The sequence below is a fragment of the Heterodontus francisci genome, chromosome 18, assembly GCF_036365525.1.
Source record: "Heterodontus francisci isolate sHetFra1 chromosome 18, sHetFra1.hap1, whole genome shotgun sequence".
NCBI lineage: Eukaryota > Metazoa > Chordata > Chondrichthyes > Heterodontiformes > Heterodontidae > Heterodontus > Heterodontus francisci.
In genome coordinates this window covers 71,929,319-71,951,317 of record NC_090388.1, presented here as the reverse complement: position 1 = coordinate 71,951,317, position 21,999 = coordinate 71,929,319, and the positions used below count along the sequence as shown (strand labels likewise).

Sequence of the window (21,999 nt, the reverse complement as noted above, 5' to 3'; positions counted from 1 at the left end):
TTGAACCATTCTTGCCACTGGATGAACTGCTAAAGCATCAGGAGAGGCTCTAGTTTCACATTTCAATACTGCAATTTAAAAAAGCATAACCTTCATGATTTTAGAAGCAAATATCCTTAAGTGTGAACTGCGTTGTTCAGTCAGCATATAATAAACTTTACAAGTTAAACATTTGTTTTAACACACCCATAAAGCTTACGACTGTTAAAAATAAGTTTTACCTTGTGCAGATCACTGTTTGTCAGTGAAAATGGCAAATTGGATACATATACGGTGCTTTTGCTTGGTGCCAGTCCACCACTCATTTTTTTAAACCAGAAATTCTTCCTTCATATATAACTAGAAGGAAGAAAAAAATTACAATGGAGAAATAAAGGTATAGTTCAGTTAATTTTTAATCTGATGACAGTAGCTAGACAACAGGGGAAGATAAATATTTAAGTGCATGCATCTGTGCAGGAATAACATTCAAGACGCTTGGAAGCAAGGTTAATTAAGCTTCAGCTGTGTTTTTTGGGTCAATAGCACTTACAGGATTGAAAATGGAAATCAGACAGGCAACAGCTTCCACAATAATGAGATAAAGCTCTGGACAGTAGCTGATGAATTATTCAAGTTAGACAGACTGTCTTTCCACTTTTATTGAACACTGAATTGGAACAAATTCAAATATATCAAATTTAGATCAAGGAGCAGCATTGACTGAGTTTTATGAATAAAACTGTCATCTTGTTTCCTCTTGACTGAATTAACAAATTATCTGGAGGTCACTTAGTGCTTTACAATTGTAAATAGAAAACTTCCACAAACAAGGTATACGACAGCAACGTACAACAGGTAACAATAATGCTTTGAAACACATTACCAATGTTTTACTTTCATTTACTAGATTCAAATAACCAGTTATAAAATCACTTATTCATGACCTTCACAATTGGAATTATAGTTTGTGGCTAACACAAGGAGGAAAAAACCCCACAATTATACAAGTTATTTTGTTAAATCAGAGGTACAGCTTGCAAAAGATTTCTGAAGGTTTTAAAGCACTGTCATTTTCCCCAAATACCATTGTAAATTGAAGCCTGTCTGTATTGTAAACAAATGCCCAAGTGCTCCTTTCTCTTTTTTTTAAATAGACAGCTACTTCTCTTTCCTTAAATACTAAGAGCCATCCACAACACATGGTAGGAACTATACTTCAGTAGGATAAAAAGATACTGCACCAAATCATTTTCGACTACAGCCAGTTTGACTCAGTAGTACTCTCATCTCTATCAGAAGCTATGGGTTCAAGCCCCACTAGGAACATAATCCAGATTGTCACTTAAGTGCTTTGTTGGTGGTGCCATCTTTTGGTGCTATATTAAGCTCAGGCTTGGCCTGCCTACTCAGATAGATATGGCACTATTCAAATAGAAGTGAGGAAATTCCCTAATGTTCTGGCTCTCCAAACTCACTTACTCAAACACCATTAATTGAAGACAAATCTGGTCAATCATTTATACAAACATAGAAACAAGATCAAAAAACACCTTCTACCATTCTTATGATCACAGGATGCAGCAATAATGGAATTATTCATGGATAGCGATTGATTGTCATGAAATATATAAGACCCTGAAGGGTCTCAACAGGGTGGATGTGGAAAGGATGTTTCCCCTTGTGCAAATATCTAGAACAAGGGGTCATTATTTAAAAATAAGGGTCGCCCATTTAAGACCGAGATAAGGAGAATTTTTTTCTCTGAGGGTCGTGAGTCTTTGGAACTCTCTTCCTCAAAAGGCAGTGAAAGCAGAGTCTTTGAATATTTTTAAGGCAGAGGTAGATAGATTTTTGATAACTAAGAGGGTGAAAGGCTATTGGGGGTAGGCGGGAATGTGGAATCAAGGTTACAATCAGATCAGCCACGATCTTATTGAATGGTGGTGCAGGCTTGAGGGGCTGAGTGACCTACACCTGCTCTTAATTAGTATGTTTGATTAATTAGTCTACACCAGACTCGCACATGGTCAAGAAAACTGACTAGTCGTGGAAAGCTTTGGGAACCATAGGTTCAAAGTTACCTGTTCCATAGATTTACCACTTGCTCATTGAAATGTATTTCTTAGATTAGTTTTGAATTTATCCCCCTTCAAGTACAGTCAATGCCCCCTGGTTCTACTGCTCCACAGAAAATAAAACTGCGTGTCACCGTCGACGTTATCTCTTCCTTTAGTATCCTTAAACTTCTCCTTTCAGTGAGAACATTCCCAATTTATATAACTACTCTTCATAATCCAAACCCTCCATACCCTGAATCATTCTGATTGCCCTCTTCTATATCTCTTCAATAGGTGCAATGTTCTTTTTGGACTCAAGCAACCAGAACTGCATACAGTATTCCATGTGCAGTCACACCAATGATCTAATAATTGATAGGATTACCCCACCATTTTAGCTCAATATTGACTATTCACACAGAAAGACAAATTGTCCAACATCTGATTTGCTTTACTCACTGCCACCAAGCACAGGAACAGCAATAGGCCATTCAACCCCTCAAGCCTGTTCCACCATTCAGTGAAATCAAGGCTAATCTGTATCCCAACTCCATCCAACCGCCTTGGCTCCATATCCCTTATTACACAAGGCTACCAAAATTCTAAATCAATTGCAGATTTAAAATTAATTGAGCTAGTATCCACTGCTTTTTGTGGGAGGATCCACAATACTACCACCCTTTACATGTGTTTCTTAATTTCTCTCCTGAATGACCTGGCTCTGATTTTACTTTATGTCCCCTTATTTTAGGCACCCCCTCCAGCAAAAAAAATTTCTCTCTAACTATCCTATCAATTCCTCTCAAAATTCGCAAGACCTCAAACAAATTACCACTTAATCTTCTATATTCCAGGGAATACATGTCTAATTTGTGCATCACTCCTCATAATGTATGCAGCCCTGGTAACATTCTGGTGAAGCCGCCGCAGCTATACTCACTCACTTAATCTATCAATGTCTCTTTATAATTTTGTGTTTCCATCTGCATACTTATCATGCCACCAATCTCTATCATTGGCATATTTGGCTATATGGCTCTCTATTGTATTATTCAAGTCAATAATAAATAGGGGGGCACCATAGTCACTTTCTTCCAATTCAAGTACGTACCCATTATCCCGACTGTCTTCTAACCCCCTACCAATCTCCCAAAAAGGTCAATAGTTTTTCTCTTGCTTTTCTTAAACAATGGTTACATTTTCATTTTCCAATTTTAAAAAGGGACAATTCCTGAATCAAGAATGCTTTGGAGGATTATGGCTAGTGCATCTACAATTTCCCTACCACTTCATTTAAAATTCTGGGGTGGAAACCATCAAGTCCTGGGAATTTGTCACTCTTTAGTGCCATTATTTTTTCTAATACGGTTTTCTTGCTTACTTTAACTTTAGTGAGTTCCAGTCCTTGATTCATTATTCGTTTCCCTGAAATTTCAAGTATACTATCTCTCCCTCTACTGTGAAGACTGACACAAAGTAAATTATTCAACAAGTTCTTTATATCTGCCAGTCCCTGGAATACAATATTCTTTGCATTTTTGTGTGCTCTTCCCTTTAGTTTATGTTATCTCTGACCTCTTTTGTCAACCATAGCTATTTTAAGTAGAGCTTTTGCTCCTTTGGGCTATATACTGTGTAAAGCTAAATTCTTTTTCTTTCAAAAACACTTCCTGCTGTTCACCTGTAGTTGTATCCGATAACAGTTTTGATCTATTAACTGTCAGTCACTCTCAGCCATCCCAAAATCTAGAATCTCGTTGACTGTTAAGTTTCTCCTTTTTCAAATCTGACACTGAATTTGATTATATTATGATCATTGCTAATGTTCCCTTCTTTTAGATTAACCAAATCTTGCTCATTGCTTATTTTCAAATCTAGTATGGCCTTCCCTCAGTTATTATGGCACAGGAGGAAGCCATTCAGTCCATTGAGTCCATGCCAGCTCTCTAGAGCAATCCAGTCAGTTCCATTCCCCCGCTCTATTCCGTAGCCCTGCAAGTTTATTTCCAAATGCCTATCCAATTTTCTTTAGAAATCATTCATCTCCGTTTCTATCACCCTTATAGATTCCAGGTTATTACCACTGGCTGCGTAAAAAAAGTTCTTCCTCCCATCCCCAATTTCTCTTGCCCCAAACCTAAAAACTGTGCCCCCTGGTCCTTGTACCATCAGCTAATGGAAACAGCTCTTCTATAGCTACCTTATCTAAACCTGCCATAATCCTGTACACCTCTAGCAAATCTGCCCTCAATCTCCTTTGCTCCAAGGAGAACAACTCCAGCTTCTCCAACCTAACCTTGTAGCTAAATCCCCTCATCCCTGGAACCATTCTGGTAATTCTCCTCTGTACCCTCTCAAGGACATCACATCCTTCCTAAAGTGTAATGACCAGAATTGGACACAATACTCTAGTTGTGATCTAACAAGGGCTTTATAAAGCTGCAGCATAACTTCCCTGCTTTTGTACTGAATACCTCTAATTATGAAGCCCAGGATCCCACATGCTTTGCTAATTACTCTCTCAATATATCCTGCCAGCTTCAAAGACCTATGCATATGAAACCCCAGGGCCCTCTGTCCCTGCACATACTTTAGAACTGTGTGACTAAGTATATATTGCCTCTCCCTATCTCTTCTGCCAAAATGCATCACGTCACATTACTCTGTAAATTCCATCTGCCACTTGTCTACTCTGTAAATTCCATCTGCCACTTGTCTGCCCATTCTACTAGCCTACCTACATCCAGTTGCAGTTGATTGGTATCATGTGGCCATGTGAGCCTCATGGAAGATGGCAGGATCCCCAAGGACACATTGTTCAGTGAGCTCGTCACTGGTATCAGACCCACCGGCCGTCCATGTCTCCGCTTTAAAGACGTCTGCAAACGCGACATGAAGTCCTGTGACACTGATCACAAGTCGTGGGAGTCAGTTGCCAGTGATCGCCAGAGCTGGCAGGCAGCCATAAAGGCGGGGCTAAAGTGTGACGAGTCAAAGAGACTTAGCAGTCGGCAGAAAAAAAAGACAGAAGCGCAAGGAGAGAGCCAACTGTGTAACAGCCCCGACAACCAATTTTATCTGCAGCGCCTGTGGAAGAGTCTGTCACTCGAGAATTGGCTTTTATAGCCACTCCAGGCGCTGCTTCACAAACCACTGATCACCTCCAGGCACTTACCCATTGTCTCTCGAGACAAGGAGGCCAAAGAAGATGATGATGATGATTGGGATCATCCTGTTTGTTAAACCTCCAGGTTCATATAATTGGCAAATTTTGAAATGTTACTATTTCCCAATATCCAAGACTTGCTGTTTTCTGTCCTTAAGCCATATTTTTTATCCAAACTGACAGCGGCCTGCAAATTTCATGAGCCTCAATTTTGTTAACCTGCCTTTTAAGTGGTACTTTGTCAAAGAGTTTCTTAAAATCCATATAGACAACATCCACTGCATTCCCTTCATTAACCTCTAAGCTAATCAAAACATTGAAGATTAGTCAAACACAATATGCCTTTTACAAATCCATGCAAGGCTCTCTTTAACTAACTCAAACCTTACCATTATTGTTTCTAAAACCTTACCCATCACTGACGTTAAACTGACCAGCCTCTAGTTACTAGGAATGTCCTTAGACCCTTTCATGAATAACAGTGTCATTTATTTGTCACTTTCCAATCCTCTAGCACCTGCCCCATATCTAGGGAAGATTGGAAGATTACGGCAAGCCCTTCTGCTGTCACCATGCCCACTTCCCTTAGCAACCTGGGATGCAAGCCATCCCAACCAGGCAACTTGTCCACTCTAAGGCAGGATGTACTGGAAAGGCTGGCTATGCGATCATTTTTCACCCCATCCACTACCTCTAACATTTCCACTTCTACCAATATTTTGTCAGCATTCTCTTCCTAAGAAAGCACTGATACAAAGTGCACATTAAGTATTCTAGCCAGGCCCAACACCTCGAAGCTTAGATCACCCTTTTTGTCCCTAATACTTCCCCTTACTATTTACACGCCAATAGAAGATATCTGGGATCCCTTTTTATGTTAATTGCCATTCTATGCTCATATTTTCTCTTTGCCAGTCTTATTTTCCTCTTCACTCCCCCTCTCAACCTATTGTATTTGGTCTGGTTGCCACTTGAAATATTCATCTGATATGCATCATATACTGTCTCTTTTTGTTTCATCATATTCTCTATCGCCCTCTTCATCCAAGGAGCCCTGGCTTTAGCTCCCCTGTTTCCCTCTGGTTGGAATGTACCCAGCCTGTATCTGAAACATCTCCTTCTTAAAGATCACCATTGACCCATTTCAGTTTTTCCTGTCAATCTTTGGTTCCATTTTACCCTGGCTGGATCTCCTCTCATTCCATTGAAGTTAGCCGACTTCCCCTTTAGAAGTTCTGCTTTGGACTGTTCCTTGCGCTTCTCCATTACTAATCTAAACCTCATTTTGCAACTATCACTCTTACTCATCTGTTCCCACACAGACACTTGGTCCACCTCATTCCCCAGAACCAGCAATGTCTCCCTTCTCAGTTGGACCAAGAACATACTGGTCAAGGAAGTTCTCCTGACCACATTTCAGAAATTCCTCCTCCTCATTTCCCTTTACTTTGCATTATCCCAATCGATATTTGAGTAAAGTTCCCCCAATATCACCACTCTATGGTTCTTGCAGAACTTGTGATTTCCCTGTAGATTTGCTCCTTTATTTCCCTCACTATTTAGAGACCTATAGAATTCCTCCTGTAGAAAACCTTTTCGCTTCTCAACTCTAACTAAATGGATTTTGTCCTTGCTCCCTCAAAGACATCCTCTCTTTCAACACTGCAATGTCTTCGCTAATCAGTACTGCCACCCCACCTCCCTTTTTTCCTTCCCTATCTTTCCTGAACACTTTTTATCTGTGACTATCAAGTGCCCAGTCCTCAGCATTTTTAAGCCACATTTCTGTTATTGCCACATCATAGTCCCACAAGGCTATTGGTGCTTGTAGCTCACCAACTTTATTTACCACACTTTGTGCATTTACATACATGCATTCTAAACCGGTCTCTGTATTCCTCCTCGTCCTCCTTAGTTTGCTTCCAGCTAATAGTGTACTAATTCCTTCTCTAGTACTGTCCAACACTCTCACTCCTTTATGCACCTCATTCCTCTTTTCAACTTCTATATGCTGGTGCACACCCCTCCGCCAATTTAGTTTAAACCATTCCCAACCACACTAGTGAACCTCCTCGAGAGCAGATTAGTCCCAGTCCTGTTGAGGTGTAACCAGTCCCTTTTGAATAGGTGCCTCCTGTCCCAGAACTGGTCCCAATGCCCCGAAAAAATCTGATGCACTTCCTCCTGCACCATGTCTCAAACCACGCATTGATCTTCCCTACCTTCCTATTTCTAATTTCACCGGCATGTGAAACAGGGAACAATCCAGAGATTACTACCTTTGAGGTATTACTTTTTAACTTCCTCTCTAGCTCCTGCAAATCTGACTGTAGGACATCAATACTTCCCTCTCTACGTTGTTGGTCCCGATGTGTACTACAACTTCTGGCTCACTCCCTTCCCTCTGCAGGATATTCTGCACTGCCATGCAGGCCCCCCACCTGCCAAGAATGAGGCACACATTATTTTGCCACATGAACATTAAAACTTAGAATTGTTGCTGGGAAGAAAAGAGGGCCTATCACAAGGAATTGCCAGGCCCCTCGCTGGAAAGACCTTTTTTGCATACTGGCAGACAGTGTTGGAACAAAGGACCCAGTCCCTGCTTCCCCAATGCACAGAAGACCTGGTCAGACCAGTTTAGTCACATAACTAACTGGTGGTTGGAGTTTTTTGAATTTGAACTCGAGTTTTAAAACTCAGAAAGCTGTTTGCTCCTGGACTGAAAAGATCTATCTCCTGTCTGCTCTCATCTCTTTCTCATGGAACTGAAGACCCATTGAAGACACATGAATCCCAAGAGAGAAAAGTCTCCTACAGTGAACAAGGTTTAAGAGTACTGGGCCCCAACAAAAAGAACTACAGTGAACTCAAAGCTCAGTAAAAGCCCCTCTTCAGAGATTGCCTCAAACTTTTTTTACTTTATTTTTCTTCAGCTCTTTTCTGTCTCCATTTGTATGTGCGTATCACATATGCATGCTAGCGTGGGGCGCGGCGTGTATCTGCAGGCATTAACCGAATTACAGTTTAAGTTTAAGGTTTAATAAATTTTACTTTTCTTTAAACCTGAGAAAACCCGTTCATGCTCATTTCGTTGCCTTATAATTGGAAAGCGGTGAACAAGGATTCACCAGGGAGGAGCTCAAAACAGTGTTTAAAAATTAAACCCTGTTGCAATAAGACCAGGTGAAGACAGTAAAAGACCCCTAGACACCTTCCTCATCTGACTGTAACAGCACCATCTTCATGTTGTCCATTACCCTGGCACCAAGGAGGCAACACACCATGCGGAACTCACGATTATGGTTTGTCCCCCAACTATGGAACCTCCTATAACAACTGAATTTCTACACTTTGCTGTCCCCATTCCCCCCCCACCCATGCAGTCCCTTGCCCATTGGTACCATGAATATGGCCTGCACTCCAAGACATCGTCAATCCCAGCAGTCTCCAATGCTGGACACCACTTTGAGAGTGGCACACACCCGGAAGACTCTGCACTTCCTACTCTTCTAGATGACCAAACATCTACCATCCTGAACTCTCACTGCCAATGGGGTGGCCAACTCCTGGAACGTACTCTTCAGGGAATACTCAGGCTCGCATTGGTTCTAGAACATATTGCTCCAGAAAACTCTCTTGAATGCACTCAAGAAGTTCACAACCTTTGACTCGTGTCAGTCTGCTCTTCCCAATCTTTATGAAAATTAAAGTCTCCCATTATAATAATTGTTTTTGCTACAAGCCTCCCTAAACTCAGATTGTTGGGATAGCTTCAGTTTGTCAACCAAACCTCCAGGCACCTTATTTCCCATACAAATTAATTTCTTTATATTCCTGGAATTTCTGTCCCCATGTAATGCATTTTGCATTTCTCTACACTAAATTTCATCAGCCACCTGTCTGCCCAATTCCCAAGTATATTGAGATCCTCCTGCAGCTTATCCTGTTCATTTTTGCAGCCTAACACCTTCATTAACTCTGCATTATCTGCAAAGTTAGCCACTGTGCTTGCAACTCCCAACTGTAGGTCATTTATTAAAATAAAGATCTTCCAAAACAAACCCCTACAGGACCCCATGGGTAACATTCTCCCAGGCTGATGACAATTTCTTTACTCACTATCCTGTAGATTTAATTGATCAATTATGCATCCATTGTAAAATGTATCTACAGATTCCTGTTTTCTTGATTTTCAATACCAGCCCTTCCAGAGGAACTGGTGCCAATATTGTCGCCAAGTCAGAAGGTTTTGGTTCAAGTCCAGCTCCGCGGACCCGAACACAAAAATCTAGGTCGTCACTCCAATGCAGTACTGAGGAAGTGCTGAATTTTGGATGAGGCAACAAACCAAGGTCCTGTCTGTCTTCTCAGGTGAATGTAAATGATCCCATGGTACTACTTTGAAGAGCAGGCAAATTATCCCCAGTATCCTGGCCAATATTTACCTTTGCTTCAACCGTAATGTACTGGTTCTCTTCAGGACATGAAAGGTGCTATATCACTGCAAGTTCTTTCTTTCACATTGCAATCCATATTCACTGCGCTTCACATTTATTTTGGAAGGAGATTTCCTTTGGTTCTTAGTTCTGTCTTGGGCTGCACTGCTTGGTAACCAAGTGATACCCTCCAACTGTGACTGTTATTTTGTGATCAACAAGTAGGAAGCAGTATTTTAGCTGTGCCTTTCAATCCAAGTCAGATTCAACTTCTCGAAGATAGAGGCATCTCATTTCCATTTGGTATAAGAGTTTATGCTTGTAAACTGCTAAATTATAATCCACATATATCCATCACTAACTGTTGGACTGCGTGCCAATTTCAAGATATTGATAAAAGTTACTCTTCTGCTATTTTATTTGCTCACACAATAACAGAACTAAGTCCCAATCCAAATATAGAAGTAATTTATAAAAAATATTTGATAAAAATTAGAACCAAAAGGTAATATCCTTAGCAATCAATATTCACCTTGACTATTAAAGCACATGCTTTAATCCACTTACATGCAACTCTCAGGCCAGCAGTAAACAATTATTCATCCAGCAATGATACCAGAAAGTCTGTAGTTTCAGAGTTTGATTGTCTATACCAAGCTGTTTGTTGTGTCCTGGTTTAATGATCTTAGTACATATACAACTGCTGTAAAAGTACAAACACTACAAGGATTTAAACTCAATTTCTGCTTCAATAGTGAATTAAGTGGATTGGTAAGAAAAGTGAAAACCTTTTGAGAGTTCAGCCCAAATTAAGCAACAAAGAGTGATAAGAAGTCTTCAAATAGACTAGTTAGTTGGAGTACCATATACAATTTATCACCTGAAAGAATATAAAAACAATGGAAAAAATGCACCTTAGATTAATTATACCAGCAGAGATAACCGGTTACAGTTTGGCAGACAGACTTGGAAAGTTGGATTACTTTCCGGAGAGCTGAGAAGTTTGAAGCGTGACTTGATAAGAGTCTTCAAGATCATGAAGGTTTATAAAAATGACAAATAGCAGTGGGCTGTTTCTATTTGTTGATAACATGGGCAACAAGAGTGGCCTGGCCAAGAGAATTCAACGAATGATGACACCCCTTTGATGCTATCCAGCAAACTCCTGCCAGAAAATATACTCATGTATACAGGCTGAGACAGGATCAGGCTTGGTGTCAGATGCTCTCCACGGTCAGATTAGCTGCCAGCACTCAATGGCGAAGTTTCCACCCGAAGAATGAAGATGAGCAAATAACTTGTTGGTTGTTGGAATCTGTAGAACTGTAACTCAGCACAAGCCACCAACTGTAAGAAAATAAAGAAAATAAAAGAAAATTGAGGGGAAATAGTGCAGCAGCTACAAAGATTTCTAACAAGAATTTCTGTTCAATTAGTCACTGTATCCTTTAACTGACGTTTACTTATACTTCCAGGTATCACATGGTAAAATATATCCATTTGTGCCCAGCTTAGTATCAAAATAAACAACCCTCATTCACTGGAAGGTCAGCTACACTGACAATCTTCTGGAGCAGATGCATTCTGTATTGCTTAGGATGATATTTCAGAAGCATTTTTCTTGAAGTTCTGTGGCAAGTATGTGGCCCAATGCGAGGCAGTTCAGTTCTTTCATAACTTTGAACATACAAGTGCGTACCATATACATGATGCACTGCGGCAACTCGACAAAGCTCCTCACCTTTCCAAACTGGCGACCTCTACCACCTAGAACAAGGACAGCAGATGCATGGGAACAGCACCATCTGCAAGTTCCCCTCCATGCCATCCTGATATGGAACTATATCGCCATTCCTTCACTGTCACTGGGTCAAAAACCTAGAACTCCCTAACAGCGCCATAGGTGCACCTACACTCCAAGGACTGCAATTGTTCAACAGGGCAGCTCACTACCACTTTCTCAAGGGCAGTCAAGGATGGGTAACAAATGCTGGCCTGCGAGCAACACTCACACCCCATGAAAAGAATAAAAAGAAACAAGTTAGATCACTTTGAATCTCACAACTTTAATGTGCATGTATTATGTGAACTTGTAGTTACATGTTGGACTGGTGCTGACTGCTCTTTCTGCCAACACGGTCCAGCAGTTTCTTTTCAAATTAAGGCTGCTTAGCCTATGTGCCATGTTGAACTGGGCTGTAAAGGGCATCAAAGGATTTCATTTTTGTTCCACTAATTTTAAAACACAGACTTATTAATGTATGACTTGTCTCCTGCTGTATTGTCCCCTTCCTTTCAAATCCAGCTGAATATCTATTTTTTCTGCCAAATTTTAGGGTTGATCAAATTTTAGTTTCAACCGTTTATACATAAGGCTCAGGATATGGCTTAAGTGTTAAATATATAATTAGCATTGTTTTCACTACTGAGAATGATGCTTAGATGCCACTGATAATTGACAGACGTTCCACTAAAATTGATTTAATAGAAGTAACTGCATAAATAGTATTAGCTAACATTAAAGAACCCAATGATTATGCTGCTGGAACTGATTCCATATACCCCAGACTTTTTAAGAAAATGAAAATATTTTATACAAGTTACTGGCTCATATATTCAGTAGTTCTTTTGAGATCTGGGTTACATTCAGTGAACAGGAACAAGGCACTTGCAGTTCCAATAATTAAGTGGTGGAAGAAATTAGACTATGGGAACTAAAGGCCTGTCAGTTTGATGTCAGTTGCAGTAGATGTGACTTATGATCACATGAGTCTGACAGTTATTAGGGAATGCTGGCATGGCTTTATGAAATAGATGACCTGTCTCTCAATCCGAAGAGAGTTCTTGGAGGAGATGACCAATTCAGTGGATGATGGCAAAATGGTTTCCAGAATGCCTTTGATAAAGTGCCAAATAAACATATATAAGAAAAGATTGCATATTTAGGAATTGGTAGGCAGTTATTAAGCTAGATAGACAAATGGCTTCAATTTTGTAGGCAGACCTAGTGTACATCGGTACAGGGCCAGGTCACAAGTGGAAAATCATTGCTGCTCATTATTTTCATTAATGATTTGGTGAGAGCAATAATGGAACTATTCACAACTTTATATGTGACACAAATATGAATACAAGGTATGGAATTTGGACAAAATCAATAGATTGCAGTCCAATTTAGCTATATTAGAGTACTGGGCTAATGTAGATGCCCTTCAGCGTGGATAAATGCAGCCTTTATGCATCCGCGTTTAAGAAGAATACGTGTACCATGCAGGGCTACCTGGTAAAGCTTACAGATCAAGACAGGGGCACGGTGACCAGAGCTGATTTTACATTTTTCCCTTTTATAGCATAAAAAAAAAATGGGAAAATGCTGAAAAAATAAATGAAATTTTTACAAAGTAACTCTAGTAGCATTCAACAGTTGTGGAAGACTTCAAGATGGTGTGAAGAATAATTCTGTATGCAGTAATGAACTGTGCTACAATAAGAACACTATTGTGATGGACATGGATAACATATATGAAGCTAGTGGTTCCTCGCTGGTAAAAGACCATATGGAAGGCTACATCCAATATAGCAGAACTATGTCTATCAAGAACAGAAAGGAAGTGACAAATAGTCAATAGCAGAAAAAATAATGATCTTTGTGGCACCCATATTATGAATAGCTGATTACAAACATCTAAATAAACTGAGCAAACCTTACCACAAAAATGAAACCCCTGACAACTGTCTCACATACAGACATTCCATCAGTGCATTTTATTCTCTCTTTTCCCCACCTCACCCTGAGGAACACATTCACGGGCACCTTGGCAAAGCACCATGATTTTTGCAAAATTCTGCTTTAATTGTCTGCTAATTCTCACCAACTATTTCTTAGGTTTTTAAATCCACTTATATGTTTTAAGTCATTTATCTGACTGTTTACATACTGAAGCATTTGAAGTATCATGGGAAGAGAGGATTTCACTACTTAACGTGAACTAATCTTCATGTCCACAAACAAATATTTTCTAACAGGGGTCATGCAAGATCAAACAGATGAGAACAAAGAGTCTGATGTTTTTCCCACTTCTTTCCTCAAGGAAACAAAGGCAAATTGTTGGATTCTGTTCTGAATTTCTATCCTGGATCAAACATTGATGAGTTATGGAAACTCCTTTTACAGGATATTAGAAGGGGAAAATTTGCAGACAGCAAACTCAAACCAAACAACACATCAAGATCTGACAGAGTCACTCAATTCATCAGGACCTCAATATCATCACACTTTGAATGTGGAAGGGGAAATGTTTGTCTGTTGGAAAAGATTTCAGTTATCATAACAAAACATGTAAATTAGCACTTAAATATGCACAGTAGCATTTAGTACCTTTCCAGGAAATGAATTCTTGCTCTTTCCAGTTTCTATGTTTGGCATTAAAAAGCAATGCACTTTTTTTGAGATGACCAAAAATGTGACTGTGCATTTCTGAAACATAATCAGTAAGTAAAACTTGATGGAGAAGCTATTGAATATAAGAATTGCTTCCTGTTTCTAGTGCCATATTTGTGTAGTTGATGAAATTATTCATATGAAGTACAGGTCAACATTATTCTCGGATGGAATCAATATTCTAAAAGAAAGACTTGCATTTATTTAGTGCCTTTCATGACCTCAAGCCGTCCCAAAGCACTTTACAGCCAGTGAAGTGTAGTCACTGTCATAATGTAGGAAACAAGCTAGCCAGTTTGTACACAGCAAAGTCTCGCGAACAGCAATGTGATAATGAACAAAATTTTTTTTGTGATGTTGGTTGAGGGATAGCTATTGGTCATATACCATAATACTTCTCATCCACTTTGAGCCATGTGTTAATGGAGTTTGAAATATATATTGTAATTAGGACAGCAATGAGAGTGCTACATTCTGTATCCCTGGCAGGGGAAGGGGGAAAATATCTCTTGGTTTCCCATCCCTGATCTCCGTCCTATGATCCCACTGGAAAGTGTGCATGATTAGACTTGGATGATTTTCTTCTCCATCGCTGCTGTTTGGCCAATTGCAACTCAGAAATGGCATCCTGTGAACTAGACTGCTGACACTTTCTTGACTTGCACATGGCAATTTGGCAGTGATACCTAATGCCCATAGCACTAAATTGGAAGACCAGAAACATGTTAAATGCATTTGTAGCATCATTTGGCAGCAAGTAAATTTTGATGCATATTTTACAGTTATGGTCTGTATGTTTAAGGGGAGAAAAGCATGGGAAGAATGGATTCAGTACTCTGCTCTAATTTCAAAAAAATACATTATAATAATGCACATTCAAGTGTGAAATGGCAGCCCAAACGAGTGTTAGGGGGGAGATTGATTTTTTTTTTTTTTAATTTCCCTTTTCTGGATAGCAGTGAGCAGATGTGGTGCCAATTCCCTGCAGATTGGCGAAAATAGATTGTCATTTGAGTTGCTATTGCATATGGGGACGGCACAGTGGCGCAGTGGTTAGCACTGCAGCCTCACCGCTCCAGCGACCCGGGTTCAGTTCTGGGTACTGCCTGTGTGGAGCTTGCAAGTTCTCCCTGTGACCACATGGGTTTCCTCCGGGTGCTCCGGTTTCCTCCCACATGCCAGACTTGCGGGTGGATGGGTAAATTGGCCATTGTAAAAATTGCCCCTAGTGTAGGTAGGTGGTAGGAGAATTGAGGGAAGGTGGGGATGTGAGGGGAAAAATGGGATTAATGTAGGATTAGTATAAATGGGTGGTTGATGGTCGGCTCGGACTCGGTGGGCCGAAGGGCCTGTTTCGATGCTGTATCACTCTATGACTAAGACACAGATACCGACCATAGTGAGAGGGTTCCAGTGCACACTGACTGTGAAAAGAGCTTTAAACACTTACACAGCCTGGAAAAAAACATAGCATCATTCAGAGTGGGAGAAACCGTACAGATGTTCTGTGCATGGACAAGGCATCAGCTGATCGTCCAACCTGGAAAGGCAAGGACATCCAAACCATGGAGAATACGTGGAAATGTAGGAACTGTGGGAAGGGATTCAATTACCCATCCCAGCTGGAAAATCATCAGCACAGTCACAGTGGGGAGAGACCGTTCACCTACTGTATGTGTGGGAAGTGATTCACTGAGCCATTCTGCCTCCAGTCACACCAGCGACGGAACACTGATGAGAAGCCATTCAGCTGCACTTAACTGTGGAAAGATGTTCAGATGTTCATCCAACCTCATTACACACCAGCGAGTTTACACTGGTTGGTTTCACCTGCTCCATGTGTGTAAAGTGATTCACTCAGAAGCAACACTTGCAAGTTTAGAAGTGACTGCCGGGGTTGGATTCTGCTGTTAATCACATCCAGGATTGACAGTCTGACAATTTTTGGTTTGTTTCTGTTGATGTTAACAACCCCTACAACTGGGTTGGAGTTTAATATTCTGAATATATAGCTGATTTTCAGGGCTGCAGTGTCCCTTTTTAAAAAGTACTCTGTGACCTTTCCTCTTAATTCAGGGATTCCCATCAGAAATGAATTAACAATGAAATTATGAGCTTTTACTTCAATTTGAAATTGATCTTTGGTACAAAATCTACAATCAGTGTCTGAAAGGTTTCACTGATTAACATCTCCAATTAGAAAGTGCTGATTAATCATTGCAGACAATTCTTCCTGACTTGTACATTACACACACTGGCACCTCCATTATCCACCAGAAAAGAGGGGAATGGGAATTGGTGGAGAATCGGGAGTCCCAAAATGTTTCCCCTCCCATCCAGTGCAGCAATCTACTGAGCACAGGAATGGAGACAAGTCCAATCCAAGTAATGGGCTGAGTTTAATCTTTCTGGAACTAGTTTATATCATACAGGAGGAGATCACCATCAGTGGCTGGGGTTGGTTTATAGGGCACAATTCTAGAGAGGGTGCAGGAGCAGAGGGGCTTCAGGACGTATGTGCATGGGTGACGGAGAGTGGCAGCGCTGGTTAGGGAAGTGGTTGTGGGAAGGGAGTGCATGCGGGCTGCTGGGCTTTCTGGGTGGAGGCACAGAGTGCAGGAGCAAGGAAGATGTGGTGAACCTTTGTGAAGCTCTGGTTTGGCCTCGAATTAAGTGTTGTGTCTGGTTCTGGGCACTGCATTTTGGGAGGGATGTTGGGGCTTTGGAGAAGATGGAGAAAAAATTTGCAGGAATGCTTCCAGACTTGAGGGAGTTCAGTTGCATGGATGGAATGAAGAGTTGGGGTTGTTCTCCTTGGAGGAGCGAGGGTTGAGAGGAGATTTGATGGAGGTGTTCAAAATCATGAGGAGTGTAGACAGAGTAGTTTGGAGAAATTTTTCCCATTGACAGAAGGGTAGAGAACCAGAGGACAGTGATTTAAGGTGAATGGCAAAAGAAAACTTAACACAGCGAGCGGTTAGGATCTGGAATGCATTGCCTGAGTGTGTCATGGAGGCAGATTCAATCGTGGCTTTCAAAAGGCATGGGATAAGCACCTGAAGAAAAAATAATTTTTAGGGCTATGGAGAAAGGGTCCAGCTGAGTTGCTTGCAGAATCCCAGCATGGACATGATGGGCCGAATGTCCTCCTTCTTTGCTATAAACAATATATGATTCCATAAACCTTCCAACTCTGCATAGTTTAGTAGCACTTGTTTATATATTTAGCAACAAATCAACTGGACCAATCACAAGCAACAGAATTCATAGTGCTTTCAATGTAGAAATGTCTAATGGTGATTTATTTACATGTGGGGCAGAAAAAAAAGACAAAGAAATAAAGTAACAGACTTTATGGTATGAGGATCAGAAAACTTTCTGAAAGGATGGGTTTTGTAAAGGTTAGGGATGGTGAAAGAAAGAGAGAAATTTAATAAAGTAGGGCCAGGGTACCTTAAGGCTTCGTTAATAATGGTGAGTAAAGGCCTGCTCAGGTATGAAATTGAAACCCAACCCGTGCCCGACCGGATCACATCCAACTAGAACCCGATCCGGGCCCAAGTCCTTTGATTTTTTCCTGCGCCCAACATGACCCGAATAGCGTAATAAAGTTAATTACGAAGATTACTTCCCTCCCTGAGCATGGCAGCACTGTGTCCATGTCCAGCCCAGCCCGACCCCGAATGCCAAACCCAGAAGAGAGACCCGACCCCGACATGTCATCAGGTCTGGTAGGGTTTGGGTTGGGTAGCCATGATGGTGAGGGGGAAATTGCCCAAAATTCAGATCACCAAAGGGCTTTGAGGAAGACAGGAAGGGTGGAGGTCAGAAACATAGGGTAGGACAAGGCCATAAAAAAAAATGAAAATGGGGACACAGGTTTCGAATTGTGTGTGCTCGAAAACATGCAGCCAATGTTGGTAATAGGATTTGTGAGACATGACATAATCAACTGGATTTTAAACAAATTGAAATTTATGGAGGCTAGAAGATTTATGAATGCAGACTGGCAAGGAGAAATCAAGTCTCGAGTGGCAAAAGCAACCAATCATGACTGTCCCAAAATATTTGTAGATATTACTATCTAGTATTTCATACCAATGGTGTGATGTTCAAAAATGAACATGAGCTCCATTAAAATGTTTGTAAAGCATCTAAATATCAACAAGACTGATGCGCTCACGTGAACACCATACTTCAGTACCTAATATCCTTCCTCCGTCTTCAATCTCATCTCTCTTTAATAAAGCCTGATGTTCTGTTTGTCTATATCTAATGGGATGGTAGCATATTGGCAATGTTACTGGATGAGTAACCTAGACGCCTGGATTAATGCTCAAGACATGAGCTCAAATCCCACCACAGCAGCTTGGGGAATTTGAATTCAATTAGTTAATAAATCCAAAATAAAAAGCCAGTCTCAGTAATGATGACCATGAAACAAACGGATTGTAAAAACCCAACTGCCCTTCCCAGAAGGAAATCTGCCATCCTTACCTGGTCTGGCCTACATGTGACTCCAGACCTACAGCAATGTGGTCAATTCTTAATTGGCCTCTGAAATGGCCTAGCAAATCACTGTTTTATCAAACTGCTACAGAAAGTCAAAGAAGAATAAAACTGGCAGCATTGACCTAGGCAGTGCCAAAGACAAAGGCACAACCTGCCAGTCAGCCATACAAAGTCATCCTCATTAACATCTGCAGACTTGTGACAAGATTGGGAGAACTATCCCACAGATTAGTCAAGCAACAGCCTGACATAGATATACTTACCAAATCATACCTTACAGCCAATGTTCCAGACACCTTTATCACCATCCCTCAGTCTGTCCTGCCAGGGAGACAGACGTGGCAGAACAGTGGTATCCAACCGGGAGGAAGTGGCCCTCAACATTGAGACCCGACTCTATGAAGTATCATGGCATCAGGTAATATAAATGGGCAAAGAACCCTTGTGCTGATTACCATCTACGGCCCTCCTTCAACTAAAAATTTAGGTCTTTGATCTTGCTATTCGTCATCACACTTAATCTACCTTTTAATTCTTACTTATTTTTCACCTCAGTGAAGTACTTTGGTACATTTTATGTTAATGCCACCAGATAATGGCAAGTTGTTGGTGTGTCCATACACCCCTTCGGAACTGCTCTAAATTTATTAAGTCCTGTCATTCCCAGCACTAGTAGCAAAACTATGACTACTAACACAGCTCTATTCATCTATTTTTTTCCACTTAGGCTTTTGATTTATATGGAGACCTTAGTTAACAACATAAATGATTTTTCATCTTCAGTAAAATCAGATCAAAACTCAAACCACAATCCCATTACCAGATATCCTTCTGAAGATTCCTGTGCTGCTGTGAACTTGGCAAAAAGATGGCAACTTTGGCTCAAGCACTGAATGCAGTACAGCAATGTCAGTTAAAAAAAGTCCAACAAAAACACGTGTCTAATCTTAAAATATTCAACAGCTACAGAAACAATAGCACACAAACAGCAGTACTGTATGGCTGACACTCCACTAAAGGAAGTTGCCTTATGGTGCAAACAATACATCCCAAATAATTTTACCCATTTACTTGTAAACCAATCTAACACATTTCCATCCCACTTCAAGTCTTTTGCAACCAACGGGCACCAGTTTAGGTTCATTTGCTAAGGCAATCAGATCTGTAATTTGACTTACTTTCTTACTTTGAATACAAGGTTCCAATTTGGATAGAGCACATTATTTTAAGTAGTCTATTTCCACTGAGGAGAACACTAAAAATGGTGCTTTAAATCAATCCCATCCATAACCTACAAAGCCAACCAGTTTAGGTGCAAAGATATATCAGCGACAACTCTCCCGGGAAATATAAACTTACAGATTCTTTACCTGGATTTATTTCTCGTTTTAAGATCCCCACCAAAATTATGCCACTCTCTTCACATTTTAGATGACTATATCTCTGTTACCAACAGCTTCAGCCAGCAACCCAGCCGCCATGTTTCTGTTAGTCATGTCTCCTCCCCCTATATGTCGCGCGAGATTTGGAGCTGGCTTGATAACCACCTTGGCCGGCGGGAAATGCTCTTGGTTTCTCTTAAAAAACGCAGGAAGCTTTATATTTCAATTTTGCATCGATACTTGTCTGAAGTACGATACGCAGATTCAACCAGCAACCTGCATTCCGCGGAGGGCGGGCGGCAATTTGTTTTCATGTTTGACGTGCGCTGATTTCAGGCAGGCGGACGGACGGAGGAAAAAAAAGGGGGAAGGAGGCGGGACTTATTCAGCTTTGGTCATAATCAAGCCCGGGTGAGAGTTTGAAACCCTTTATTCTTCAAACGTTAAATTATTAAACCAAAGCTGAAGTGAGTTAGAGTGTAAGTAATTTATTTTGCGAGACGGATGATTAAGAGAAACAGAGTCTGAGTGTGTGGGAAAGAGGGGTGAAGTCTCGCGGGGCTGGTTCAGTTAGAGAGAGAAACATTTGAAAGGCCTCGAATGAGGCTGGGCTAGTCACGCGCGAGCAACGGCCCCCTCCCCCCCTTCCAGGTAAGGTGCTCGTCTCCCTAGCAACGGGTCGCCTTGTTGTGTTCGCCGGCTTTAGCATCCGAACGAGTCCGCCGGGGCGGTAGAGAGACGGACTGAGGTTCTTCTATTGCGGGGGGTTGGGTCAAGTAGTTCGGGTGATCTAACTCGCTTTGCTGTTATCTGGGCCCCGGCGTTGTTGTTGCCAATGCTGGTGGTGGGAAGCTGATGGCGACGGGAGGGTGAGTGCTGGCGAGGCAATCTCTGGGTTCGTGTTTTTTTAGACCGCGGTTCGTTATGTTCATCTTTGATGTCTTACTGAGACAGTGTTGCACACTGTTTCTGCCAAGGCGCCAAACCAAAGGCTGACCACTTTGCTGTCCGTGTGAAGCGGCTTGGGGTGCACTTCAACACAGAACTGATAAGGGGACCAGCTTCCCTTCCTTTTCCCATTTAATTCAACTCCTTCTTTCCTTTTCTTTGCCCCTTTCCATCTGATTCCCGAGTGTATTAGAGCCAAGATGTGAGAGACCATTTGTACAGTAAGGTTATACGAGGAGGGAAACTTGCATCACTTTGGTTTGACACTGCGTGGAACTAATCTCCAGTCTATCTGGATCGCCGAGGCAATCTATAAACTCTGCTTTGTTTTTATTAATTTTCTGCATCTGTTGCCTTACTGATGCATAAATTCAAAATCAGAGCACAAAAATATCTTCATTTTAAAGATTTATGTATGTCTCTTGCTGCAGTCTTTCATTTAACAAATCTCGTGGAATGGTAGGGCATCTACTTCATGTCGTGACCGTTTTTACGGTCTCCAACTAGTCAAGTAAGCAAATTTGTTACATTTTACTGTCAAGCAACATAGAAATTCAGTAATAGGCCTTTCAGCCTGTCGATCCTGTTCTGTCATTCTATTTAATTATGTCTGATCTGTATCAACAATTATACAGCACAGAAACAGGCCCTTCGGCCCATCGTGTCTTTATCCATATCCACCTTTGTTCCATATGCCTTGATACTCTTGGCAAACAAAAAAAATAATCTCGATCTTGAAAATTTCAATTGACCTGGTATACACAGCCTTTTGGGGAGAACGTTGCCATATTTCTATGACCCTATGACTGATGAATAAATTATCTTTAAGGATATTTGTAGAATTGTGTATTTTAATTTCCTTTGAAGAATATATTAAAGTACTGTGTCTGAGTTGATGTGACAGTCATGTAGGCAGATGAAAGGCCTACATGGCCTTCATAACCTGAAACGTTAACTGTTTCTCTGCAGATGCTGTTTGACCTGCTGAGTATTTCCAGTACTTTCTGTTTTTGTTTCAGATTTTCAGCATTTTCTGTTTTTGTTTCAGACTTTCAGCATCCACGGTATTTTG

At 41.0% G+C, this 21,999-nt stretch overlaps 2 protein-coding genes across 8 annotated transcripts in view; one reads left to right on the top strand and one right to left on the bottom strand.

Annotated features, from left to right (window-relative positions):
- The window catches only part of zcrb1 (zinc finger CCHC-type and RNA binding motif 1), a 48,899-nt gene extending 28,777 nt beyond the window's left edge, over positions 1-20,122 (bottom strand). The window contains exons 1-3 of the mRNA XM_068050978.1: positions 19,968-20,122; positions 10,559-10,991; positions 222-339 (exon numbers count right to left, since the gene is read on the bottom strand). Coding sequence (XP_067907079.1) covers positions 222-305 — 84 coding nt within the window. The 5' untranslated portion in view covers positions 306-339; positions 10,559-10,991; positions 19,968-20,122. The remainder of the gene's footprint in view (positions 1-221; positions 340-10,558; positions 10,992-19,967) is intronic.
- Positions 20,121-21,999, top strand: part of pphln1 (periphilin 1) — a 291,915-nt gene continuing 290,036 nt past the window's right edge. For 3 of the 7 annotated variants that reach the window (XM_068050976.1, XM_068050977.1, XM_068050971.1), the window contains exon 1: positions 20,121-20,390. The gene's annotated coding sequence lies outside the window, so the exon portion shown is untranslated. The other 4 variants (XM_068050974.1, XM_068050972.1, XM_068050975.1 and 1 more) reach the window with 4 other exon arrangements.